At 34.9% G+C, this 27,455-nt stretch overlaps 3 protein-coding genes and 1 long non-coding RNA gene across 14 annotated transcripts in view; all 4 read right to left on the bottom strand.

The window, feature by feature from the left end:
• Nucleotides 1–122: 122 nt before the first annotated feature.
• On the bottom strand, nt 123–6,856 carry LOC125775807 (sodium-coupled monocarboxylate transporter 2-like). Its single transcript, XM_049446636.1, has 12 exons — nt 6,740–6,856; nt 6,140–6,325; nt 4,341–4,453; nt 4,145–4,285; nt 3,828–3,987; nt 2,486–2,551; nt 2,365–2,416; nt 2,216–2,283; nt 1,620–1,774; nt 1,205–1,463; nt 455–1,146; nt 123–302 (listed from the first exon to the last, which is right to left on the bottom strand). The coding sequence occupies exons 2-12, from the start codon at nt 6,149–6,151 to the stop codon at nt 173–175; spliced, it is 1,848 nt and encodes a 615-aa protein (XP_049302593.1). The 5' UTR covers nt 6,152–6,325; nt 6,740–6,856; the 3' UTR covers nt 123–172.
• Nucleotides 6,857–8,561: 1,705 nt separating this feature from the next.
• LOC105234125 (sodium-coupled monocarboxylate transporter 2) lies at nt 8,562–22,397 on the bottom strand. Of its 11 annotated transcripts, none has more exons than XM_049446628.1 (12): nt 22,369–22,397; nt 14,808–15,051; nt 12,488–12,597; nt 12,290–12,430; nt 11,964–12,123; nt 11,174–11,239; nt 11,054–11,105; nt 10,912–10,979; nt 10,256–10,410; nt 9,627–9,885; nt 8,864–9,555; nt 8,562–8,729 (listed from the first exon to the last, which is right to left on the bottom strand). In XM_049446628.1, the coding sequence occupies exons 2-12, from the start codon at nt 14,817–14,819 to the stop codon at nt 8,600–8,602; spliced, it is 1,845 nt and encodes a 614-aa protein (XP_049302585.1). In that variant the 5' UTR covers nt 14,820–15,051; nt 22,369–22,397; the 3' UTR covers nt 8,562–8,599. The 11 variants fall into 11 exon arrangements, with proteins under 11 accessions (XP_049302585.1, XP_049302589.1, XP_049302584.1 ...); XM_049446632.1 differs by lacking the exon at nt 22,369–22,397 and adding an exon at nt 22,086–22,362 and having other exon boundaries at nt 14,808–14,896; XM_049446627.1 differs by lacking the exon at nt 22,369–22,397 and adding an exon at nt 15,463–15,585 and having other exon boundaries at nt 14,808–15,039.
• Nucleotides 15,438–15,928, bottom strand: LOC125775814 (uncharacterized). The gene is made up of 2 exons (XR_007421390.1): nt 15,814–15,928; nt 15,438–15,758 (listed from the first exon to the last, which is right to left on the bottom strand). It is a non-coding gene; the product is annotated as an uncharacterized LOC125775814 (long non-coding RNA).
• Nucleotides 22,398–23,530: 1,133 nt separating the features above from the next.
• LOC105234139 (sodium-coupled monocarboxylate transporter 2) overlaps nt 23,531–27,455 on the bottom strand; it is a 4,463-nt gene continuing 538 nt past the window's right edge. The window contains exons 2-9 of the mRNA XM_011216416.4: nt 27,397–27,452; nt 25,613–25,678; nt 25,492–25,543; nt 25,364–25,431; nt 24,998–25,152; nt 24,593–24,851; nt 23,828–24,519; nt 23,531–23,699 (exon numbers count right to left, since the gene is read on the bottom strand). Coding sequence (XP_011214718.2) covers nt 23,570–23,699; nt 23,828–24,519; nt 24,593–24,851; nt 24,998–25,152; nt 25,364–25,431; nt 25,492–25,543; nt 25,613–25,678; nt 27,397–27,452 — 1,478 coding nt within the window. The 3' untranslated portion in view covers nt 23,531–23,569. The remainder of the gene's footprint in view (nt 23,700–23,827; nt 24,520–24,592; nt 24,852–24,997; nt 25,153–25,363; nt 25,432–25,491; nt 25,544–25,612; nt 25,679–27,396; nt 27,453–27,455) is intronic.

Below are 27,455 nucleotides of genomic sequence, written 5' to 3'. Positions count from 1 at the left end.
GAGTGGTTTTAAGGAAGAAGAACTAACACTATTGCTGTATCTATTTGCGAAGATTAACATTAAAGGCAGATATTTATCTGAATTTTGTCCCACTTACGACTGAATAAATCAAAAAGCATTGGTTTAAAAAAGTAAATAGATTAAAAATTAAGTTTTATTCAATTTGTATATTTTAGTATTTCTCCGTAGCACCTTTGTGTTTGGACTTATTCAAGATATAAGTTGATGTTCGTGCAGAATTAGCTCGGCTAAAATAAGGGCTTGAATCAGGCGTAATATTGAAACATTCCTTTGGTAAAAATCTGTGTTGAGTAAAAAGAAATATTGAAATAAATTAGTAATAAATTTTGGAACAAAAAAATCGTCCCAACGCATCGGAAATCATTAATTGTAGCTCTAAAACTTTCGAGCTTTTAGGGGGATTAGACCTGGGGTATATAGAAATCGCTCTTACCTATGAATTACAGGTGATATTACATTTGCGTCCAACGTTTTCAAATCCTTTGGTCCGCAAAGGAAAGATGTGACCGTGCCAACCAGCAATGTTGATAAAAAACCAATTACTGTTATCCAATGATATGATAAACGATATAAGGGAAATACGTCCGACTCATCAACATAACCGGGTACAGTTATTGTGGAATTAGCGGGACATTCCGATACGAAAACTTCCAACTTATGCGAACCAAGTTGACCGCTTGCTATTGCTGCTTGTGTGCCAAAAGACACCCAACCTGACATAATTGCGCCTGCAGCAGCGCCAGCCAAAGCACCTTTCGTTGTGCTCCATGGTACCAACATGCCGAGTGTGAATATACCACAACTGGTACCAGTTTCAATGGCAATCAGTGAGGACACTACACTCAAAATGCCACTTAACTTTTCGAGTACAAAAATTAACGCAACCGTAATTATACCCTGAATAATTATTGTGAATTTGACAAGAATCGTTGAAGCGCGTTCGCTTAGCTTCACTTTAAAACTAGCACGCACAATATCCTGAAGGATCACCAAAGCAGCACAATTAAATCCTATCGATAAAGTACTTAAGCCTGCGCCAAAGACGCCGGCTATAAAGAGACCCGGTATGCCTTGTAGATGACCAACAATTTGCATTACATAGACCGGTAGTAATTGATCGTTATTCTGTAAAAAAATTAACTAATTCGATTGAGTACCAAATAAATGGTAATATAATATTTACCGAGATAAGTCCAGCGCTTAGTGGATCACAGTTTCGATAGAAATCAAATATCAATAAACCGGCAAAGCAGCAAAACGAAATGAATATTATAGCACTAATCGTAAAGATGGTCATCGATTGCTGTACTTTCTTCAATGTCGGCAGGGACAAGTAACGTTGAACCATAGTCTGATTTACACTATTATTACAGGTCCAATAGAAAAAGCCACCAATCAATACAGCCCATAATGACTGTCTCTCATATAATGATGGGTTTATACTGTAATAAAAAAAATGATATGTAGAAAATTATATAATTGTAAAATATTGTGAAAACGACGAAAACGTCATAGTGATACGAGTATCATGCATAGATATTGCTGCAGGGAAATACGAACGCACTTATTTTTTTCTTTCATTAATTATTTGGACTCACTTAGCAAATATGATGCGCCCACCTTCAGCAGCGTGCTGAAATACTGGTCCAAATCCACCTGCATATATCGTTCCAAGTAGGACGACAACTATAAGCCCAATAAACATAACCAATGTTTGCCAAGCATCAGTGTGGATCACAGCCTTAATACCACCCTAAAATTTATATTTATATAGTTAATTCACCCATATTCGTTAAAGTGGTGGTTTTAAAGAGACAGGTAGACCGATTTCACTAACATAGAAAAAGAATGTAACTAGTATTAATTGCAATTACTAATAGTATTGTTTTTTAACTTAAGTTCTCAAACTAATATCGATTCTGAAAATAATTGTCGATTCGTCACAATTACCTAAAGTGGTACTACTATCTTTCTTTTTGACTCTGTTAGTGTATATTTTTGATTATATTAATATAATATTCTTCTTTCGATTGGCAACTCCAGGCAGTTATTAAGTTCTTAAGCGGGATTTTCGTAACATATTACAAGTCTCAACAGAAATAAGTCGATAAGCGCGTTCATTTATTATAATTACTACATACTCGCATGCGAATGTCTCTTTCTCTTAACTATATACTATATGTCTATATATTACCAATATTGTGTAGATCACCACAATTAAACCGACGAAGCTACTGGTGATGTATACATTAACTCCAGTGACTAAGAAGAAATAATAGAAAAACATATTAATCAAAATTTTCATGTTGTCTTGGTAAAATATAACCAAGACTGTAATCTTACCTTGATTAAACGCTAACGAGGGCACATATAAAACTATTGGCAAGTATAATATCTGAAGCGAATAGTAGAAATAATGATTTCATCATTTCATTATCTAAGCGAATGATTTCTTTATACCTACCGTGTTAAGAGTGAACAGAACCGCGGCAATTGTCCGAACACTGCCGCCGAAACGAATTTCCAAATACTAAAAGTAAACGCAAAATTTTTTTGTAAGTCTGAAGAAATAAGAGAAAATTTTTTAAAAGATCTCGGGAGCCTAAAATCTTGAAAAAATTCTTTACATAATGGAGCAACCTTATATTTATGAATTATAAATATGTCTATGCTGTTAATCCTGGTTCAATTAACTTTACTCAATATTTCAAGGTTTGCTGCGACATGAAAATATATCATCCCTTTCCAACTTAATAATCAAGTTTATACAGACTGGTTCCATCTAAAAAAAAAAACAAAAACTGTTGTATAATTTTAAGGATTTCTAAAATGTTTTCAAAATTTCTAATTAAAGTCTTTATAATTGCAACTTTACTTAGAACTTTCTACTACTTTCTTTTGAGAAAAAAATTATGCAGGGACAAACTTGATCTTGATTTGTACGGAGGAAATCCTGCTTTTAGCGCAATCCCCAACAAGCTTCAAAATAGTATAATTTTCGCGACAATTGCATCAAACTCTAGGATCATATTCACGAATGCAACATTTTCCGTAAAATTAGACTATTTGATTTCTCAGAAACTGTATATCTGGTATAATTTTGAAGAGGGTATAAACAAAAGGGTACCTACAAAAGATGTAGATAAATGTACAAATTTATGATAAATTTTTGATAAGATTTTTCTTTTGGTTAAAGTAGATTAATGTGTACCTATGTACATATGTATGATCAAAAATCTTTTGGAAAAACTATAAAATTGTTAATAACTGTAATCTGGTCATAATTATTTTGTTATCAGTCTTGTATACACATATATGTATTTATATCATTTGAATGCGAATTTGTATTGTCTAACAGTCGCACCATTTTCCCAATTCCTGCTAATATACATATGTATATTCGAAATGCTATTTTAGTCCATTTAAAGATGTCTTTTCTGTAGAGGGTTGCCTGCTTAGAACTAAGTAAAATTTGGCTCCCCAAATGATTTCAAGGTAGACGAACGTGTGAGACTATTCTTAATTTCAAATCCAATCTGCAGAAACTACTAAAAATGCGGTTAATTATAATTATTCGGACGAGACCCGGAAGAAGTATCTACAAATTCTAAAATGGGCAATTTAATCAAACGCAAGATGAGAAAAAGTAAGAGCGTAAAAATGCCTAAAGAGAACATATGTTTAAATCTAAAAATACTTTTAAACATGAAAAGTTATTGATGATCTGACCTCAGTAACAAATAAAATTATTAGTTTTAATAAAAAGCTATTTTATTAATATAATACAACGAAAAGAAAATACTTACCTCATAAGAGGAACTAACTTTTAACACGGAATATACTGGCATATACACTTTTGACACCGTAATTGCCATCAAAATGATCGGTATAATGATGAACCAATATTGAGTGCCATAGTTGTAGATTTCCGATGGTGTGCCCAGCATAGTTGCGCCAGAAATGTAGCTATTTTCATAGGGACAGATATTTTTTGTAAATCATTATTTTATTAAGAAAGCAAAATTCTATTATGAAGAAGCGAAAAGGCAATATAAGATTCATTTTTATGTCTAGTGCCCAAAACCACTTTACTTTCTTAGTCATAAAATAATGGCATACTAACCTTGCAACAAGACTCATTGCCACTGGAAACACTTTCATTTGTCTGGATCCCAGCATATATTCATTCATTCCTTTAGAACCAAAGTCCGGTACATTATAATCGTCCAGTTCCTCATCACGACTTGGTTTAACTGGTTTCTTTCTAAATTAAGCAAGTTTAGTAAATATTTATTATTGATTTTCGTTGTATTTATTACCTTATGTAGCCAAAATAGATACCGATTCCTGTGGAGAACAACAAAAGCGCTCCAAAGACACAGTAGTCGGGAATTGAAAAATTAAATTGTGAATATTTTGCATAGTTGGAAGTCTGTAATAAGAAAGGTAAATATTTCTATACATGGTCTCAGTGAAAAAGTCATTATTATTAAATATGTGTTTAAAGTTAATCTGAGTAAATGTAATCAGTGTATATATGATCTATGATCACTAGAGAAAACGTGAATCAAAATCACCAATTCCTGTTGCCAAATTGAGATATTTTTTTAGGCTAACCGATAGGTACTTTTGCCTTAAACTCTCACTAATGTTAAAAAAATGTTTTGTAAAGTCAAAACAGCTTATAATTCAAAATTTGGTCGTTCAATCTGAGTTTGGTCGTAATTGATTTGAACTGTTCATAATGAACATTATGAGATCATTATACTCTTAAGCTTTTCTAAAAGTAAGACATTCATGAAAACCCTGTTTTCGCCAAGTGTTTTAAGCTTCGAAAATCGCTTTGTTGTTTTTCAAAATATTCTCAATTGAGATTATTATTTTGCATGCGTTTTAACCAATTGTCGAATCACTTCTACTACTCTGATTGAGGCATCTCCAAAACATGCCTTTTGAACGCACCAAGCGCGTCTTCAGGTGTCGAAAAACGTTGACCCTTTATTTTATTTTTACTAACGAGAATAAAAAGAAGTTATTTAGTGCCAAATCAGGACTATATGAAGCGTAACTCATCAAATGGATGTTTTGGGTGCTCAAAAATGCAGTTGCTTCAGTCCATGCGTGAGAGCTCGCATTTTCGTGGTGAGGAGTGATCCGTCTTCGGCGGTTGGTTTTCCAAATATGTATGTATATTGAAAGTCAACTGGCAAACAAATGGTTAAGTACTAATCAGAATTTACTGTTCTGCGTTGCTTCAGTGGTATGGTTGACATGTCTAGTTGTTCCAAAAAATTCGCTTGGAAGTTCTTATGCCCGAACAAATTTTGTTGGATTCCGCTCATCTTGAAGTACCGTTTCGAAGCACCGTTATCGTATTTTGTTAACATTTTTCTAGAGCAATTGACATCATGCTTTTTTAAGCGATTGCAAAATTGTGTGGGATCCAACGTGAACAAATTGGTTTACAGTCAAATGCTCATGCAATATTGAATGTATGCTAATCCCATTAACACCCGTAGTTATCTCTTGTGATATCAGTTTCCGCACAGCATCAATAGTTTCTCGAACAACAACTGGTTTTGGACGACCTTTCCGAAATTCGTCTTGGAGTGTTCAACGACCGCAATTGAATTCATCATACCATCGATTAACATTGTTCCGATGCACACTTACTGAGCTGAGTTAATCTACGTCGAAAGTAGAAAAAAAATATCGCGCAAAAATATTTGAGATTTAATTCCAATTTTTGGTCGGGATGAATATATTAAGTCACTGTAAACAACAAAAATAGCGCTGGATGTCAAAACGTTCTGAGTATTTAGACTATCAAAACTGTTAAACTTTACGATAAAGTTAAAGACTGCAACACTAGGGTTGTAAAATCTCGACAAATCCCGTAAGAATATAAAGATGCAGTGTAATACCAAGATTGTAATGAAAATTTTATAAAGGAATTCTAATAGTTTATGAAATACATACATATTTATGTATGTAGTATATTTCACATGAAATTACACCATTTTCTTCAATTGTATTTCTAATTTAACACACCAAGCAATGAAATGCTCAAATTAAAATTTATTTCGTTGATACGTCCTTGTATACTAATATTTCTTACCCGGTTCTGCATTGTGAATAATTAATAACAGCGACGATAAAGGGCTAGATTGTATTTATTCATATATTCTCTGTATTTAGAGGCTGAAATCACAGAAATTTCCATACACTTCGCTTTGGTATAATTTTAGCTAATATCTTCAAACTATAGCAATTTTACGCGCGCCAACCAGTTTGTTTAACAATTCTATTGCCATAATTAAAATAACTAATGAGATGCATGACAGGAATATAGTATGCAGTATAGAGTGTCTAATATGCAACTATTTTTTATGATTAAAATAAAAACTTTGATAAACAATGCTCACTAAATCTTGTTTAAATATTGATTAATAATCTTGTTTAAATATTGATCAATCACAGATACGACAATATTCTTTTATCAATTGTTTAAAATTTATGGATCTTTCCCGATAAAATTTTTGTTTTTTTTTTAAATAAGATTTCAAAAACAAAAAAATTCTAATCTTACAAAACCAAAAAAATTATCTGAGCATAAAATAATAAAATTCAGAAATTATAACTTGAATATAATCGCAATTTTTGATAACAAATACGACACAATATAACGGAGTTTAGACGTTTTGCCTATTGTATTTACGGTATACATATGTATATCGACCGAAATAAATTAATTTTATACGTCATATACTTCCACACAAGTCAGATACCAAATATATACTAAGCTCATAAGAGGAAGGAAGTCACTGAAGTAACCTTAATAGCTCGATCAGCGAATTCCGCTACTCATTTTATATTTGAACAATGTTGCCATTGCTCAATACGCATATATAGTTTTGTTGTGTAAAATATCAAAACTCAAAATCAGAGTCGAATGCTATTATTTAAAAATATATAAACTATTTTTAATAGTTTATTTTCAGATTTGATATTTTATATTATGAAATTTTAATTGAAAACTTATGTAGATGTGTACAAAACTATACATATATGCGTATTGAGCAACGGCAACATTGTTCAAATGAAAACAAACAAAGATGGCTGATTTCTACGGTCTCAACTTTTGACACATTTTGCTCACTACGGACGGCAACTGAGGAAGGGAGGAGCAGATTTCGCTGATCCAGCTATTAGTGTTTAGTGCGATATCATATCGATAACGATAACTTCCGATAAGTGTTCTAATGTCTATACAAATAGAAATAAAAAGAAAACCAGCAAACTGTGCTGAACGAAAACACTGAACACACTTCTTTACTGGCGTAGACACCGCTTACGCGATTATAGCCGAGTTAACAACAGCGCGCCAGTCGTTTCTTCTTTTTGCTACGTAGCGCCAATTGGATATTCCAAGCGAAGCCAGGTCCCTCTCTACTTGGTCCTTCCAACGGAGTGGAGATCTTCATCTTCCTCTGCTTCCCGCGGCGGGTACTGCGTCGAATACTTTCAGCGCTGGAGTATTTTCGTCCATCCGGACAACATGACCTAGCCAGCGTAACCGCTATCTTTTAATTCGCTGAATGTCGTCGTATATCTCGTACAGCTCATCGTTCCATCGAATGCGATATTCGCCGTGGCCAATGCGCTGAACTAATCGGGCAATATTCGCCTGTCTGTCTGTTTCTAGATTCTTTGTTCCATAAATAATTATCTAAAATTGGTATAGTCTTCTACTATACCTATAGTTTCTTGTGCCCCATTACATTAGTTTTGACCCCAACATTTCCGTCATTGTAATATAAATCAAAACTAATTGCTTTAAATGCAATTCAGCTTGAACTATATTAAAATATGGCTTTGTGATATGGATGGTTGCTAAATCTAATCTGACAAGTTAGAGTCTGTTCAAAAACAATTTTCACTTTTCGCATACACGGCATTTCCGCTGGAATTCTAAGTTAGGTCTTCCTCCATATAGCAAAACATCGATAATTGCGGCTGATGAGAATTATGTTCTTCTGTCAAAACCTAGTTAATACAGGGTGTCTCAAAATTAACGCAAGATTTAAATTTAAAACACTATTCCGAACATGTTTTGTATGAAAAACTGTCGATTAGTTTTGAGGTTGTTCACACTTTACTAACTTTCAGACTACTATATTCCTATATCTCTGAAGATTGCATAAATTTTCCAACGAGTATTTAGTAGATTTTAAATTCAAATTGAAGCCTTTGAATAAGGAAGAAGCGGAAAATATAAAAATACCATAATTAATCGAAAACTTGCTTCATTCGAGTTGTCTCCATTCACCTCATATAATGACGATAACATTTTAATCGTGGAAGAAATAATGCTGGAAAATAATCGTGTTGTTATCAGAAAGTTAGGAGAGGTTCTCAACACCTCTTATTGATTGAATCAACGCATTTTTTGCTGGACTCGTCCAAAGAACCAGAATCTTAAGCAAAAACTATGTCAAGTATAACGGATGAAAAACAAAAAAGGTTGAAAAAGTACACAGTTTTAGGTATATCTACAAAGTTTATTTAATCACATATTTTAGTATTTTTCCGCAGAATTCGTATCTTTGGATTTATTCAAAATATGAGTTGATGTTCGCTCAGATTTACCCCGGGATAAAGTAGGGCTTGCATTAGGTGTAGCATTGAAACATTCCTTCGGTAAAAATCTGTGTCGAAAAAAAGAAATATTAACATAAGCTAAACAATAAATTTTGGAACAAAAATCGTCCTTTCACCCATCGGACCTTCTTTCTTCCAACACTAAAGTTTTCGAAATCGCGAGTATAGAAATAGCTCTTACCTATGAATTACAGGTGATATTACAACTGCGTCCAACGTCTTTAAGTTTCTTGGTCCGCAGAGAAATGATGTGACAGTGCCAACCAGCAATGTTGATAACACACCAATTACAGTTATCCAATGATATGATAAACGATATAAGGGAAATAGGTCCGACTCATCAACATAACCCGGTACAGTTATTGTGGAATTAGCGGGACACTCCGATACGAAAACTTCCAACTTATGCGAACCAAGTTGACCGCTTGCTATTGCTGCTTGTGTGCCAAAAGACACCCAACCTGACATAATGGCGCCTGCAGCAGCGCCAGCCAAAGCACCTTTCGTTGTGCTCCATGGTACCAGCATGCCGAGTGTGAATATACCACAACTGGTACTGCTTTCAATGGCCAGAAGCGACGTTACTACACTTAAAATGCCATCTAACTTTTCGAGTACAAAAATTAACGCAACCGCAATTACACCATGTATAATTATTACGAAGTTGACGAGTATTTTTGAAGCGCGTTCGCTCAAATTAATTCCAAAACTGACACGTACAATATCCTCAAATATCACCAAAGCAGTCGAATTAAATCCTAACGATAAAGAACTTAATCCTGCGCCAAAGACGCCAGCTATAAAGAGACCCGGTATGCCTTGTAGATGACCGACAGTTTGCATTACATAGATCGGTAATAATTGATCATTATTCTGTAAGAAAGATTTAAATTAACCACTTTTATATAGTACCATATATAATGGTTAGGTAGTATGATATTTACCGAAATGAGTCCAATGCTTAATGGATCACAGTTTCTATAGTAATCAAATATCAATAAACCGGCAAAACAACAAAACGAAACAAATATTACAGCACTGATCGTAAAAATGATCATCGATTGCTGTGCTTTCTTCAAAGTCGGCAGGGACATGTAACGTTGAACCATAGCCTGAGTTACACTATTATAACTGGTCCAATAGAAAAAGCCACCAATCAATACAGCCCAAAATGACTGTCTCTCATACGGTGATGGGGTTATACTGTAATAGAATGATGATAGGAAAGATAGTCAGTTATATAATTGTAAAAAATAATTATGTGAATTAAGGTAAACGTAATAGGGATATCAAATGACATCACTGCAAGTTCTTGTGAGAAAAACTTTTTATTTGACAAGATATCTTTACGAAATTTTAAATAGATTATTGACCAGGACAGCGCTACCATATAATCTCCGAAAGAACAGTTCAGATCGGATCGCTCTAGCTAATAGCTGCCATACCCTCTGAACGATCGGAATTAAGTTCTTGAAAGGAATCTTTTGTATTTACAAAGAGTATTTAAGTTTCGGTGAAACCGAAGTTAATATTTTTTTCGATTTTCTTTCAATGATTATTTGGACTTACTTACTTAGCAAAAATGATGCGTCCGCCTTCAGCAGCGTGCTGAAGTACTGGTCCAAATCCACCTGCCCATATCACTCCAAGTATGACAACAACTATTATCCCAATGAACATAACAAATGTTTGCCATATATCAGTTTGAACCACAGCCTTAATACCTCCCTAAAAATTACGTTGAGATATTTATCATACTGGTTTAGGCAAAAAGGATAGTTTTAAAGAAACAGGGGCCCCAATTTCGCTATATATGGGATAGTCAAAACAGTATTTTCGTATTTTTATGTTTGCCAATTTTCCGCTACACACATTATTTCATTGGCGTAAATCGAACTTTGGAAATTTCCAGAACGGAAACGAGCGAACCATTGTTGTGCTATACGAACTGATACAGCATCGTCTCCGTAAACCGCACAAATTCCATTGGTGTCTTGCGTGGTATTCTTCATTCGTTTTTGAAAAGCTGTAACTTTTTTTCAACTTCCCCGAATTCAATACGACTGCAACGACATCTATTGAAAATACGAAAGAACTTTTTCGACTACCAATATATAGTATTTATAGGTAGTAAAACTTTGATTAAAGATATAAATATTTTGTTCCGTCCGAATTAATTAGTTTTTTACCATTTGTAAACATTACTAAAATTATTTGTAAAGATATTACCAATATTGTGTATATCACGACAATTAAACTGACGACGCTGCTAGTAATGTATATATTAATTCCAGTGACTAAGGAAGAATAACAGAAAATATGTTATTAAAAATTTTTTGGTAAAATAACACAAGACGAAACTTAATCTTACCTTGATTAAATGCTAATGCTGGCACATATACAACTATTGGCATGTAAATTATCTGAAAAAAGAGTATAATGATTGTAACATTTATTTGTCTTATCGAATTATTTCTTCCTTTATACCTACCATTTTCACAACAAACAAAACTGCGGCAATGGTTCGAACGTTAGGGCCGAAACGAATTTCCAAATACTAAAAATAAACATGAAATATTTAAATTAAATTTTCAAAAATAGCTAGTGAGCTTAAAATAAAGTCCTGTCTGTGACAAATTGCAGTACTTTATAGGGAGGATCAATATTTTGTATAAATATTTCTATTCTGTCAGCTTTGGTTAGGCGCACAACTAGTATGAATTGAAAAAATAAACGACTTTCTTTCATATTTCGTTAGGTTATACTTTTAAATCTAAAATTTTTAATCGATATCTCCACTAACCTTTAATTTAGCATATGATTTCGAAAATGAGTGATTAGTATACAATTCTAAGCTTGCTTCAACTTGAAAACATTACTCAATAAATTATAAATTTAAAATTAGCGAGTGATGTGCTAAATGTCTATGGGGTACTTAGGGTGATTCCTGATTACAAATTTGAGTTCAAGGTTAAAATTGGCTTATTAGTGTACTACACATTGCTAGGTGAAAAATATGAAATTTTTTTAAATGTAAGATGGTAAACAGTAAGTTCATCGGCTGCCCCTGGCCCAGGACAGAGTCTCCACTTTTATAAAAAAACATACCTTCCGCCGCGATCATGCTCTTTTAATTGCTTATTCAAATATTTAAGTAGGATATTGAATACTTTTAAATTTAAAAGATTAATTATGATCTGGACCTCTTTCCAAAACTAAAATCATTACCCTAAATGCAAAAGTATTTAGTTAATATAATACAACAAAAAGCAATTTCTCACCTGATAAGAAGAACTGACTCTTAATGTGGAAAAAACTGGCATATAGACTTTTGACACCACTATTCCCATTAAAATAACCGATATAATGATTAACCAATATTGAGTACCATAATTGTAGATTTCCGCTGGTGTGCCCAGCATACTTCCGCCTGAAATAAAGCTATTTTCATAGAGATTAATCATATTGTATTTATAATTCATTATATTCTTAAGAAAGCAAATTTTTACAATGATGAGACCATATACGATTTATCTTAACTTACGGTGGCCATTTAAAAAACTATTCCACTTTCCTATCAAACCTATTAAAATAATGGCATACTAACCTAGCAACAAGACTCATTGCCACTGGAAATAATTTCATTTGTCTGGATCCCAGCATATATTCACTCATTCCTTTAGAACCAAAGTCCGGTGCGTTATGGTCCTTTGGTTCCTCATCACTGCTTGGCTTAATCGGTTTCTTTCTAAATCAATTTAGTGTATACTTTTTTTTATATATTATTGACTTTTATTGAATTTACCTTATGTAGCCAAAATAGATACCGATTCCCGTAGAGAACAATACTAGCGCTCCGAAGACACAGTAGTCGGGAATTGAAAAATGTAATTGTGAATATTCTTGATTGGACATCTATAAGAAGTAAAATAAATATTTTTATACATGGTCTTGGCAGAAATTACGTGTTTAACGTTAAACTAACTAAAATAAGTAGGGTCATGATATAATCACTAAAAAAAATTGGATCAAAATCACATTCTTCTTCGGCGTAGACAACGCTTATGCAATTATAGCCGAGTTTACAACAACGCGCCAGTCGGGGGGAGTGACTTGTAGAGTTTGGTCTTTGTTCGTCCTACTCAGTCCAAAGTAGCACCTATTGGCAATAGTGATTTCAAGGCTGATATTGTGGTTTTGTTAATGCTGGTCTCAAGATAGACGAAATTATCCACGACTTCGAAGTTATGACTGTCAACAGTGGCGTGGGAGTCGCGAGTGCGACGACTGTTTGTTTGATGACAGGAGATATTTCGTCTTGCCCTCGTTTAATACCAGACGCATTTGCTTCGCTTCTTTATCCAGTATGGAGAAAGCAGAACTAACAGCGCGGTTGTTGAGGCCAATGATACCAATATCATTTTTGGTACTGCTGAACGTCAGTTTACACAGCCGTATTACATAGTTTTGCGGGCATACATACCAAATTCAGACAAAGCAGCTCTATTTCGTACTGTCAAAAGCAGCTTTGAAATCGACGAAGACGTAATGTGTGCCGATCCTCTTTTCACACTTCATTTCGATGATTTGACGCATGGTGAATATCTGGTCAGTTGTTGATTGAAGGTCCAGTCAGTTTGTTGAACTTGGAGTTCATTCCTTCACATAGTGCGCTCGATAGAATCTTATATGTGATATTGAGGTGGCTTATCCCACGGTAGTTGGCGAAGACTGTGGGAACTCTATGTTTGTGGAATGGGCAGAGTACGCTTAAACTCCAATAAGATGCATGTTTCTTATCAGTTCTTCCCCGTCGTGCTTGAATAGCTCGCGGCCACCGCCGCTTTCTTGTTCTTCAGACGAGCAATTGCTATTCGAACTTCTTCATGGCCGGGCAATACAGCGTCCGCTCCATCGTCATTGATTGGGGAATCGGGTTCACCATCTCCTGGGGTTAAGCTTTCATCGCAATTCATAATTTCAGCACGCTCTGGGCATTACCCTCTAGATCACATTTGGGGGTTCTACAAGTGTAATCTCCAGTCTTGAAACCTTCTGTTAGTCGCCGTATTTTTTCGTAGAATTTTCGAGCATTCCCGCTGACGGCCAGCTGTTCAAGATATTCGTACTCACGCATTTCAGCCTCTCTCCTTTCTTGTCTGTAAATGCATTTCGCTTCGCTCTTCAACTCGTTGTATCTATCTCATCCCGTAAGTGTTGTGGTCGATCGTAACGTTTCGAGGTAGGCAGTCTGTTTTCTCCTTCTTTTCTCTTTTATGAAAAAAGGGTTTCGTTTGCAGCTTTACGTAAGGAGCTTGAAATTCCGTCCAACTATTCCCTTATACCGATTTGCTGATGAGTGCTCTCAGAGATCAAGTCTAATAGAAAATCGTTCGGCTGTCTGTTGTGATTTCAGCTTCTCGACGTCGAACCGTCCTTTTGTTTGTTGACGTGCGTTTTTTGCTGCACAGAGGCGGGTGCGTATCTTGTCTGCAACAAGATAGTGGTTCGAGTCTATGCTAGGACCTTGGAATGTACGCACATCTAAGCCAATGGAAACATGTATTCCGTCTATCACAACATGATCCATCAGGTTGGTGATTTTCGATCCGTAGACAGCCAGGTAGCTTGATGACTACAGATAAAGTCGATCAGCCTCAACCAATTATTTAGATATCTTCTGACGCTGACTGATAAACTGATAACGCTTTTGCCTTAAACTCTCTCTAGTGTTAAAATTATATATTGCTAAGTCAAAACATCTGATAATTCAAAATGTGCTTCTATGAGTAGTAGCCGTGGTTCAGTCCGAATTTGGTCATTTTGCACTGTACCAAATGAAGGTAGACAATTCACATACAAGCGATAAAACATGTCTCGGTACAACGGAATCTCTCGTATTCGGTGTGTGAAACATAGAAAAAATATAAACCGATTTTGACTATTTTCAAACTACGAGTATACTAAGTGGTTATTAAGAATGGTATGTACATACATATGTAGGTGCAATGGGACACTAGATTTTACTGAGGTTTTGGTAAAGTAACTCTAGTAGTTTATGTAACATGTATATATTCCAAATGAATTTTACATACACATATTTCTCTTTTATTAGTTTATCTTACCTTATATTGCATTGTAAAGAATTAAAGATAAGCGACGATAAAAAGAAGATTGTGTCTAGTCGTATATGCTTTGCTCTGTATTGAAAGACCTTTAAATCTATTTTGGCAGTATCAGATAACGGTTACTACGTTCAAAATTTTTTCCAAGCTAGTGCAATTTTACGAGCGAACTGCTTTTTATATGATAGTTGTCTACTCAGGCAGTGTCTTTAATTAAACAAATTTATTGCGCCTATTAAAAGAGCTAATAAATACGCATACATAAATATACATATGTGATATGACAATGTAGGTGATATCCACTTTGAAGGACGAAAAATGTTCACTAAATCTGCTTTAAATATTTTTTATCACTTTCATTATTTTTTAGTTATTAATTAAAATTTGTTGGCCAGACAGGACATCATTCTCACCAATTTTATAATTTTTTAAATTTTGTTTTCTTTAGGCAAACATATCTTTTTTTTTAATTTATGTATATAAAAAAATAAATTGTATTTTTATAAAAAAAAAACAAAAATGATTGCCCACAGAAACAAAATTAATAAACTATAATTTTAATTAAGTCGAAAAATTCGATATCTGATGTTATTTTCTTGTTATATTTGTAAAAATTCACAGATTGTGCTCGTACTCCATTTCGTGGGTTTCAAACCTTTTACAGGATTATTTTTTAAAACAAGTGGTTTTAAGGAAAATACTGTTATAATCATATATTATGTCGACCGAAATTAATTCGTTTTATACTTAGCAAATCAAAAGAATGCTTCCACCCAAATCAGAAACCAAAAATGTACTAAGCGCATAATAAGAAGAAAGCGACTGAGATACCATTAAGTAGTTAGTGCCATTATCGCATAAAAACTATGTACATAGTTAGTGTACTTAGCTTTGCCATAACTACTGTTAATGTTCGGTTCCTCATCGCGATTTGGTTTAACTGGTTTCTTTCTAAATTAAGTAAGTTTACTAATTATTTATTGTTGATTTTCATTGGATTTATTACCTTATAGCCAAAATAGACCCCGATTCCTGTGGAGAACAACAATAGCGCTCCAAAGACACAGTAGTGGGCAATTGAAAAATGTAATTGAGAATATTTTGCATAGTTGCAAGTCTCTAATAAGAAAGTTAAATATTTCTGTACATGGTCTCGGTGAAAAAAATCATTATAATTAAATATGTGTTTAAAGTTAATCTGAGTAAATGTAATCAGTGTATAAACATATGATCTGTGATCACTAGAGAAAACGTGAATCAAGATCACCAATTCATGGTGCCAAATTGAGATATTTTTTTAGGCTAACCGATAGGTCCTTTTGCCTTAAAACTCTCATTAATGTTAAAAATATGTTTTGTAAAGTCAAAACGGCTTATAATTCAAAATTTGGTCGTTCAGTCTGAGTTTGGTCGTAATTGATTTGAACTGTTCTAAATGAACCTTATGAGATCATTATACCCTAAAGCTTTTCTAAAAGTAAGATATTGATGAAAACCCTGTTTTCGTCAAGTGTTTTGATCTTCGATTCTTTGATCAATTAAGATTATTATTTTTTATTATTTACATGCCTTTTGAACGCACCAAGCGCGTCTTCAGGTGTCGAAAAACGATGACCCTTTATTTTATTTTTACGTACGACAATAAAAAGAAGTTATTTAGTGCCAAATCAGGACTATATGAAGCGTAACTCATCAAATGGATGTTTTGGGTGCTCAAAAATGCAGTTGCTTCAGTCCATGCGTGAGAGCTCGCATTGTTGTGGTGAAGAGTGATCCGTCTTCGGCGGTTGGTTTTCCAAATATGTATGTATATTGAAAGTCAACTGGCAAACAAATGGTTAAGTACAAATCAGAATTTACTGTTCTGCGTTGCTTCAGTGGTATGGTTGACATGTCTAGTTGTTCCAAAAAATTCGCTTGGAAGTTCTTATGCCCGAACAAATTTTGTTGGATTCCGCTCATCTTGAAATACCGTCGACTTTACATACGCGTAAATCCACGATTCATCAGCTGTCACAATAATATGAACGCGTTTCGCTATCGTATTTTGTTAACATTTTTCTAGAGCAATTGACATCATGCTTTTTTAAGCGATTGCAAAATTGTGTGGGATCCAACGTGAACAAATTTTTTTACAGTCAAATGCTCATGCAATATTGAAAGTATGCTAGTCCCATTAACACCCGTAGTTATCTCTTGTAATATCAGTTTCCGCACAGCATCAATAGTTTCTCGAACAACAACTGGTTTTGGACGACCTTTCCGAAATTCGTCTTGGAGTGTTCAACGACCGCAATTGAATTCATCATACCATCGATTAACATTGTTCCGATGCACTCTTACTGAGCTGAGTTAATCTACGTCGAAAGTAGAAAAAAATAATCGCGCAAAAATGTTTGAGATTTAATTCCATTTTTTGGTCGAGATGAATATATTAAGTCACTGTAAACAACAAAAATAGCACTGGTATGTCAAAACGTTCTGAGTATTTAGACCATCAAAACTGTTAAACTTTACGATAAAGTTAAAGATTGCAACACTAGGGTTTTCAAATCTTGACAAATCCCGTAAGAATATAAAGATGCTGTGTAACACTAGGATTGAAATGAAAATTTGAAAATTTAATTTAATTCTAATAGTTTATGAAATACATACATATGTATGTATGTATATTCCACATGAAGTTACACCATTTTCTTCAATTGTATTCCTTATTTAACACTAGCTTGGTGTGCTCAAATTAAAATTTATTTCGTTGATTATCATACATCCTTGTATACTCATACTTCTTACCCTGTTCTGCATTGCGAAGAATTAATAATAGCGACGATAAAAGGCAGATTATATTTATTCATATATTCTCTACATTCAAAGGCCTTTGAAATTATTTTGGCAGTATCAGACAACCGCTGCAGTGTCACTGAAATTTTCGCTTTGGTAAAATTTTAGCTAATATCTTCACACTATTGCAATTTTACGAGCGAACGTTGTTTATTTTTTTATTAATCCTCTAACCAACCAGTTTGTTTAACCATTCTATTGCCCTAATTAAAATAACTAACAAATAAATGTGATGTATGACAGGAATATAGTATGCAGTATAGAGTGTCTAATATGCAAATATTCTGTTTGATTAAAAAAAAACTTTGATAAACAATGCTCACTAAATCTTGTTTAAATATTGATCAATCACAACTGCGACAATATTATTTTATCGATTGGTTCAATTTGTGGACTAGAGGACATCTTTCCCGATATAATTTTTGTTTTTTTGATAAGATTTCAAAATAAAAAAATTCTAATCTCACTAAACTAAAATTATTACTTCCACACAAGTCAGATACGAAATATATACTAAGCTCATAAGAGGAAGGAAGTCACTGAGGTAACCTTAATAGCTCGATCAGCGAATTCCGCTGCTCATTTTTTATTTGAACAATATTGCCATTGCTCAATACGCATACGAGGTGTGTTCAAAAAGTATCGCGAATCGTAACTGACAGTTTTCTTCGATTGCAGGGGCGTGGTGCATCATGAGTTCTTGCCACAGGGAAGAACGGTCAATAAGGAATATTACCTGCAAGTTATGCGCAATTTGCGCGAAGCAATCCGCCAGAAACGCCCGGATTTTTGGAAGAACAAAAATTGGCTTTTGCACCACGATAACGCCCCTGCTCACACACATCGTTGCTTGTGCGCGACTTTTTGGCCAAAAACAACACACTAATGATGCCGCAGCCACCGTATTCCCCAGATCTGGCCCCCTGTGACTTTTTCTTGTTCCCTAAACTGAAGAGGCCCATGAAAGGACGACGTTACGCTTCTCTTGACGAGATAAAGACGGCATCGAAGGAGGAGCTGAAGAAGATAAAAAAAATGATTTTTTGAAGTGCTTCGAAGATTGGAAAAACCGTTGACACAAGTGTCTCTCTCATGGGGATTACTTTGAAGGAGACAAAATAGATATTCATGAATAAATAAATAATTTTTGAAAAAACACAAAATTCGCGATACTTTTTGAACACACCTCGTATATAGTTTTGTTTTGTAAAATATCAAAACTCAAAATAAGAGTCGAATGCTATTATTTATAAATATGTAAACTATTTTTAATAGTTTGTTTTCTCATTTGATATTTTATATTATGCAAAATTTTATTTGAAAACTTAGATGTGTACAAAACTATATATGCGTATTGAGTAACGGCAACATTGTTCACATGACACATTTCGCTCGCTACGGACGGCAACTGAGGAAGGGAGGAGCAGATTCGCTGATCCAGCTATTAGTGTTTAGTGCGATATCATATCGACCACGATAACTTCCGATGAGTGTTCGAATGTCTGTACAAACAAATAGAAAAAAAACAGCAAACTGTGCTGAACTTCTTCTTCTTTACTGGCGTAGACACCGCTTACGCGATTATAGCCGAGTTAACAACAGCACGCCAGTCGTTTCTTCTTTTCGCTACGTGGCGCCAATTGGATATTCCAAGCGAAGCCAGGTCCTTCTCCACTTGGTCCTTCCAACGGAGTGGAGGTCTTCCTCTTCCTCTGCTTACCCCGGCGGGTACTGCGTCGAAAACTTTCAGCGCTGGAGTGTTTTCGTCCATCCGGACAACATGACCTAGCCAGCGTAGCCGCTGTCTTTTGCTTCACTGAACTATGGTAATGTCGTCCTATAACTCATACAGCCCATCGTTCCATCGAATGCGATATTCGCCGTGGCCAATGCGCTGAACTAATCGGGCAATATTCGCGTGTTTCTCTGTTTCTAGATTCTTTGTTCTATAAATAATTATCTAAAATTTGTTTCTTGTGGTCAAGAAAGCTTTATCGTATATTTATATATACTATATATATATTTTTTTTGTTCTATAAATAATTATCTAAAATTGGTATAGTCTTCTATTATACCTATAGTTTCTTGTGGCCCATTACATTAGTTTTGACCCCAATATTTCCGTCATTGTAACATAAATCAAAACTAATTGCTTTAAATACAATTCAGCTTGAACTACATATATTAGAATATGGCTCTGTGATATAGAACCCTATTCGCTTAATGTAATCTGACAAGTTAGAGTCTGTTCAAAAACAATTTTCACTTTTCGCCTCACGGCATACGAAGTTTATTTAATCACATATTTTAGTATTTTTCCGCAGCATTCGTATCTTTGGACTTATTCAAAATATAAGTTGATGTTCGCTCAGATTTACCCCGGGATAAAATAGGGCTTGCTTTAGGTGTAGCATTGAAACATTCCTTCGGTAAAAATAATTGTGAATATTCTTGATTGGATGTCCATAAGAGGAAAAATAAATATTTTTATACATGGTCTTGGTAGAATTTAAGTGTTAAATGTTAATCTAACTAAAATCAGCGTGCCAGGTAGAGAGTTTGGCCTTTGTTCGTCCTACTCAGTCCAAAGTAGCACCTATTTTCAATAGTGATTTTAAGGCTGATATTGTGATTGTGTTAATGTCGGTCTCAAGATAGACGAAATTAGGTCAATGATTATCATTTTTGGTATTGCTCAACGTCAGTTTACACAGCCGTATTATTTCTGCGGCGATACTAAATTCAGTCAAGGCGACTCGTGTTGTGAAAAGCAGCTTTGAAATCGACAACGAGGTCGATCCTCTTTTCACATTTCTTTTCGAAGATTTGGCGCATTGTGAATATTTGCTCAGTTGTTGATTTTCTAAGCCTAAAGCCGCACTGATAAGGTCCAGTCAGTTTGTTGACCTTGGGCTTTAATCCTTCACACAGTGCGTTCGATAGAACTTTATATGCGATGTTGCGGAGGCTTATACCATGGTAGTTGGCGCAGATTGTGGGGTCTTCCTTTTTGTGGATTGGGTAGAGCAAGTTTGAATTTCAATCGTTGGGCATGCTTTCATCCGATTATATTTTACAAAGAAGCCATCGGCCTCGCCGCTTTGTTGTTCTTCAGACGGGGGCTTGCTACTCGAACTTCTTCATGATCAGGCAATAGGGCGTCCGCTCCATTTTCATTGATTGGGGAATCGGGTTCACCATCTCCTGGGGTGAAGCTTTCATCGTCATTCAGCAGGTTTGAAGTAATTTCAATATACTCTAGGCATCAGTCTCTAGAACACCTTTGGAGGTTCTATAAGCGTATGCTCCGGTCTTGAAACCTTATCGGGGATTACCTCTGTCGGCCAGCATGTCAAACTCTTCGAACTCACGCATTTCGGCCTGTCTCCTTTTGTTGTCTGTAAATGCTTTTCGCTTCCCTCTTCAACTCTCGGTATCTATCTCATCCTGCACGTGTTGTGGTCGATCGTAACGTTGCGAGGTAGGCAGTCTGTTTTCGCTCAGCTGCGCCACAGCATCATCGTAGCAGCTGTTCTTTTGCCTTTTATGAAAAAACGGTTTCTTTTGCAGCTTTACGTAAGGAACTTGAAATTCGGACCCACTATTCTCTTATACCGATTTGCTGATGAGTGCTCTCAGAGAGCAATAGTGCAAGTCTAATAGAAAATCGTTCGGCTGTCTATTGTGATTTCAGCTTCTCGACGTCGAACCGTCCTTTTGTTTGTTGACGTGCGTTTTTTGCTGCACAGAGGCGAGTGCGTATTTTGTCTGCAACAAGATAGTGGTTCGAGTCTATGCTAGGACCTCGGAGCGCACGCACATCTAAAACACTGGAAACATGTATTCCGTCTATCACAACATGATCCATCAGGTTGGTGGTTTTTCGATCCGTAGACAGCCAGATTGCTTGATGACTACAGATAAAGTCGATCAGCCTCAACCAATTATTTAAATATCTTCTGACGCTGACTGATAGACCGATAACCGATTTTGCCTTAAACTCTCTCTAGTGTTAAAATTATCTATTGCAAAGTCAAAACATCTGATCATTCAAAATGTGCGTAGGGGCCGCGGTTCAGTCCGAGTTTGGTTATTTTGAACTGTTCCAAATGAAGGTGGACAATTCACATATGTACAAGTGACAAAACGTGTATCGGTACAACAAAATCTCTCGTATTCGGTGTGTGGAACATAGAAAAAATATAAACCGATTTATATTTATATTCCAAATGAATATACCGGTTTGAAACACGATTTTATTCTATTGTTTTTTTATTGCCCAAATCAAAGTTATACCTGTACTTACCATATGCATATTTCTTTTATTAGTTTATCTTACCTTACTTACCTTATATTGCATTGTAAAGAATTAAAGATAAGCGACGATAAAAAGAAGATTATGTCTAGACGTGTATGCTTTGCTCTGTATTGAAAGACCTTTAAAACTATTTTGGCAGTATCAGATAACGGTTACAGTGTTCAAAATTTTTTCCAAGCTAGTGCAATTTTACGAGCAACCAGTGTCTTTAAACAATTTTACTGCCCCAAATAAAAGAGCTAATACGAGTAAATACTCGTAGTTCTCTACAATTAATTTTTAATACTTTATATCCTTCTCCGGTTTTTAAGCATACAAATGACACATAAAATAATTAATTAACAAATTAGTTTCTTGTTATAATCATATATTAATGTCGACCGAAATTAATTCGTTTTATACTTAGCAAATCAAAAGAATGCTTCCACACAAATCAGAAATCAAAAATGTACTAAGCTCATAATAAGAAGAAAGCCACTGAGATACCATTCAGTAGTTAGTGCCATTATCTCATATAAACTAGTTAGTGTACTTACTTTTGCCATAAATACTGCATAAATTGGCGGAAAATAGTTTCGTAATTATACTCTCGCAACATGTTACTAGAGAGTATTATACTTTTAATCACTTTGCGGTTGTTTGTTACACCTAAAACTAAATGAGATCTACACATATATAAACGATCTTCATTAATATTTATATTCTATTATTACATAAGTATATGTATTATATGTCTTATTGTACACATCTCCCAAAGCGCTAAGGTTGTAACCAAGGTTTTCATTTACTACTCCGTAGCAGCAAAATTTCTAGAACTATTGCTGTGCCAACCGCTGTCACTTTGTCGGAAGCTACAGCTCTACTCTGCTCCGAGTTTTGTTATGTAAAAAACTATAGCTGTAGCGAGAACAAAAAATGAAATGTTGCACTATGCTCTGGAATAACGGCATCAAAAAATTGGGAGCGGTAGCAGAGCAGAGCTAATGAAAATTTTCATGTGCTACAGCTCCCGCATGTGTTTGTTGTTTTTTTCTTTTGCGTAGTTTTTCAAACGCTGGTTGTAACAACCATATTTACTCAGAACTAATCCTTTCGACACAACAAATGCCGAAAATTTGTGAAATCTGTTGATATCCACCCCCTGTCTTCCGTATAAAAACTCCCTAAGTACTTTAGAAGCATTACCTCTCACAGCCAAGATGCATCGGAAAGATTTTATAGGAGGCCGTTTCACTATTGTACATGGAGCGTGGCACCGCCCACAATTAGGTGAAAACTTATATCTCGGTACCAACTGAATCGATTTCAAACAAATTAGATCATATTATTCTAACATTCCTACATTAAAATGCAAAAATCAGATGAAAACGCCTACTTCCTATAGAACACAATTCGAATGCCAGTATACAAACCAAAAACCAATTAATTCCGATAAAACTGGAATAAATGTTTGCTCGAATAGTGCTTCGGAGGTTTTATGACAAAAATTGTCCAAATCGTACCAAACCTATTCAAAATCGCAGATACCGAATATGTTTCAAAAAGTACAGATTTTTATATACATATACATACATATCTATAAAGTTTATTCTATGTATATATTTTAGTATTTCTCTGTAGCCCTCGTGTGTTTAGACTTATTCGAAATGTCAGCTGATGTTCGCTCAGATTTACCTCGGGATAAAGTAGGATTTGCATTAGGTGTAGCACTGAAACATTCCTTCGGTAAAAATCTGTGTCGGAAAAGAAGAAATATTAATGTAAACTAAATAACAAATTTTGGAACAAAAAATCATCCATTGGACCTTCTTTCATCCAACACTAAAACTTTCGAACTTGCGTGGGTATGAATAGCTCTTACCTATGAATTACAGGTGATATTACAACTGCGTCCAATGTTTTCAAGTCTCTTGGTCCGCAGAGAAATGATGTTACAGTGCCAACTAGCAATGTTGATAAAATACCAATCACTGGTATCCAATGATACGATAAACGATATAAAGGGAATACGTCCGATTCATCAACATAACCGGGTACAGTTATTGTGGAATTAGCGGGACATTCCGAGACGAAAACTTCCAACTTATGCGAACCAAGTTGACCGCTTGCTATTGCTGCTTGTGTGCCAAAAGACACCCAACCTGACATAATGGCGCCTGCAGCAGCGCCAGCCAAAGCACCATTCGTAGTGCTCCATGGTATCAACATGCCGAGTGTGAACATACCACATGTGGTACTGGTTTCAATGGCAGCAAGTGAAGTTACTACACTCAAAATGCCATCTAACTTTTCGAGTACAAAAATGAACGCCACCGCTGTTAAACCCTGGATAATTATTGCGACTTTGACAAGAATTTTTGAAGCGCGCTCGCTCAAATTAATTCCAAAACTGCCGCGTACAATATCCTCAAAGATCACCAAAGCAGTACAATTAAATCCTAACGATAAAGAACTTAACCCGGCGCCAAAGACACCGGCTATAAAGAGACCCGGTATGCCTTGTAGATGACCGACAGTTTGCATTACATAGATCGGTAGTAATTGATCGTTATTCTGTAAGAAAGATGTAAATTAACCACTTTTATCATTTAACATACATACAATGGTTAGGTGAAATAATATTTACCGAAATGAGTCCAATGCTTAGTGGATCACAGTTTCTATAGTAATCAAATATCAATAAACCGGCAAAACAACAAAACGAAACAAATATTACAGCACTGATCGTAAAGATGACTATCGATTGTCGAGCTTTTTTCAAGGTCGGCAGGGACATGTAACGTTGAACCATAACCTGATTTACACTATTAACACTGGTCCAATAGAATGAGCCACCAATCAATACAGCCCAAAATGACTGTCTCTCGTATAGTGATGGGGTTATACTATAATAGAGAAATGATAGGTAGATTAGAAAATTATATAATTGTAAAATATTGTGAAAACGACGAAAACGTCATAGTGATATTATAGCAGTGCTGTGAAGTATAAACGTACTTATTTTTTTCTTTCATTAATTATTTGGACTCACTTAGCAAAAATGATGCGTCCACCTTCAGCAGCGTGCTGAAATACTGGTTCAAATCCACCTGCTCTTATCACTCCAAGTATGACGACAACTATTATCCCAATAAACATAAGAAATGTTTGCCATATATCTGTTTGAACCACAGCCTTAATACCACCCTAAAAAATACGCGAGGTATTTACCATATTCGTTTAGGCTAATGGGATAGTTTTAAAGAAACATGGAAACCGATTTCGCTATATTTGTAGTACTATATATAAAACTTTAATTAAATATACAATATATTTTGTTCTGCCCGAATTAATGAGATTTTTTACTAATTGTAAATATTACTATAATTATATCCATTCATATAATATATAATATTACCAATATTGTGTATATCACGACAATAAAACTGACGACGCTACTAGTTATGTATATATTAATTCCAGTGACTAAGGAAGAATAATGGAAAATATATTATTCAAACTTTTACACATTTAGTTTCATCTTACCTTGATTAAATGCTAATGCTGGCACATATAAAACTATTGGCGTGTAAACTATCTGAAGAGAAGAGTATAAATAATGATTGCTACATTTCTTTGTCTTAATTATTTCTTCCTTTATACCTACCATTTTGACAGTAAACAAAGCAGCAGCAATAGTTCGAAGACTCGGGCCGAAACGAGTTTCCAAATACTAAAAATAAACAGAAAATATTTAAATTAAATTTTCGAAAATAGCTAGTGAACCTAAAATCTAGTCCTGGCTGTGTAAAAATTACAGTACTTGACAGGGTATATCAATATTTTGTTTTTTCATGTAGATATTATAAATATTTATATTCTGTCAGCTTTGGTTAAGGGCACAACTACATAAGATGAATTAAAAACAAACCCAATTTTCTTTCATATTTCGTTAGATAACACCTTTAAAATTAAAATGTTTAATCTATGTATATCTCAAATAACTTTTGATTAACACCCTTCTAAAGTGTGACCATTCCGATTTCAATCAGCTTCATTAGTTTCTGTTGAAAAACGTTTTTCTCAAAACTAACAAAATTTTTGGAAAATTAACCGTCAAGTTTTCAGTTTGTAATTTTTTCTTATAATAGGGAAATTGTTTTTAGGTTTCATCCAGGGGTAAATCCGGTATTATCACATGAATACAAAAAAAAACTTTTTATATAAAAATCCATTTCGAGATTTCCAGAGCATTTCGACTGTTAACTGGCGAATGATATGCGTGATATTTTGTTCCAAGGCCTGAATCGAAATTGTCCGCATAGTCTTTAGACAGAAAGTCTAACAGTGTGATATCACAAGATCTTGGTGGCAAATCGACCGGTCCAAAACGTGAGATTATCTGCACACCGAAGTGTACTCTCAATAAATCCAAAAGATTAATGCGATATGTACGAAGTGGCGCCGTCTTGTTGAAAACAAAATGCTGTCGAAATCATGAGCTTCAATTTCAATCATCAAATACATATTTGGTTATCATGGCGCGATAATGGTCGCCATTGACGGTTAGGTTTTCACCGACATCATTTTTGAAGAAATATGGACCGTTGACTCCACCGGTCTACAAACCACACCAACCTCTTATTTTTTCTGGCTGAAATGGCAGCTCTTGAATCTCTTCAGGTTCCTCTTCGTCCCCAAAGTCGCAATTTTGCTTGTCTACATATCCATTGTGCCGGAAATGGGCCTGATCGCTGAACAACTCGAAAACTTCGGATCTTCTTAGAACTTTTCAAGAGCCCATTGAGCGAAGCGTTTTCGCTTGGAAGGATCGAGCGGCTGTATTTTGTACGTTTTCAATTTCGACGTAAAATGCGCCAAGTCGTTCCATATGTCAGTCCGAGTTGCTGGGAACGGAGCCGAATCGGCTCTTCACGGTCTTCATGTACACTCTCAGCAACAGCTGCTATATTTCCTTCATGCTAGCTGGACGTAGTCTATTCTGTCGAATATTATCCAATAATGTATGCTGGGTCTCAATACGGGTGATGGTGTTGCGGACAGTACCCTCAGTAGGTCGATTATGTCGACCATAGGTTGAGCGAAGCGCTCAAACACACATGCTTTACAGAACGTGATTTTCGAAATAAAGTTGAACGATTTGTACATAAATGTTGTTCAGGCGTAACTCTTTCCTTGATGAAATACCAAATAATACTGAACAAAAACAACATGACAGCTTGACACGACTAACGCGTGATATGTCAAAAAATGCTATTGGGAAAAGTACCTCTACTAGGATCACCCGTTATTTAAGTAGGATATTGTATACTGTTAAATTTTAAATATTTATTTTGATCTGAGTCTCCATCAAATAAAAATAAATCCTAAAATCATTACCTTAAATACAAAAGTATTTAGTTAATTTAATACAACAAAAAAATGCCTCACCTCATAAGAAGTGCTGACTCTTAATGCGCAAAAAACTGGCATATAGACTTTTGACACTA

This window comes from Bactrocera dorsalis, chromosome 1 (genome assembly GCF_023373825.1).
Source record: "Bactrocera dorsalis isolate Fly_Bdor chromosome 1, ASM2337382v1, whole genome shotgun sequence".
NCBI lineage: Eukaryota > Metazoa > Arthropoda > Insecta > Diptera > Tephritidae > Bactrocera > Bactrocera dorsalis.
The sequence above is the reverse complement of the archived record's forward strand: the minus strand, read 5'-3'. Positions and strand labels throughout refer to the sequence as shown.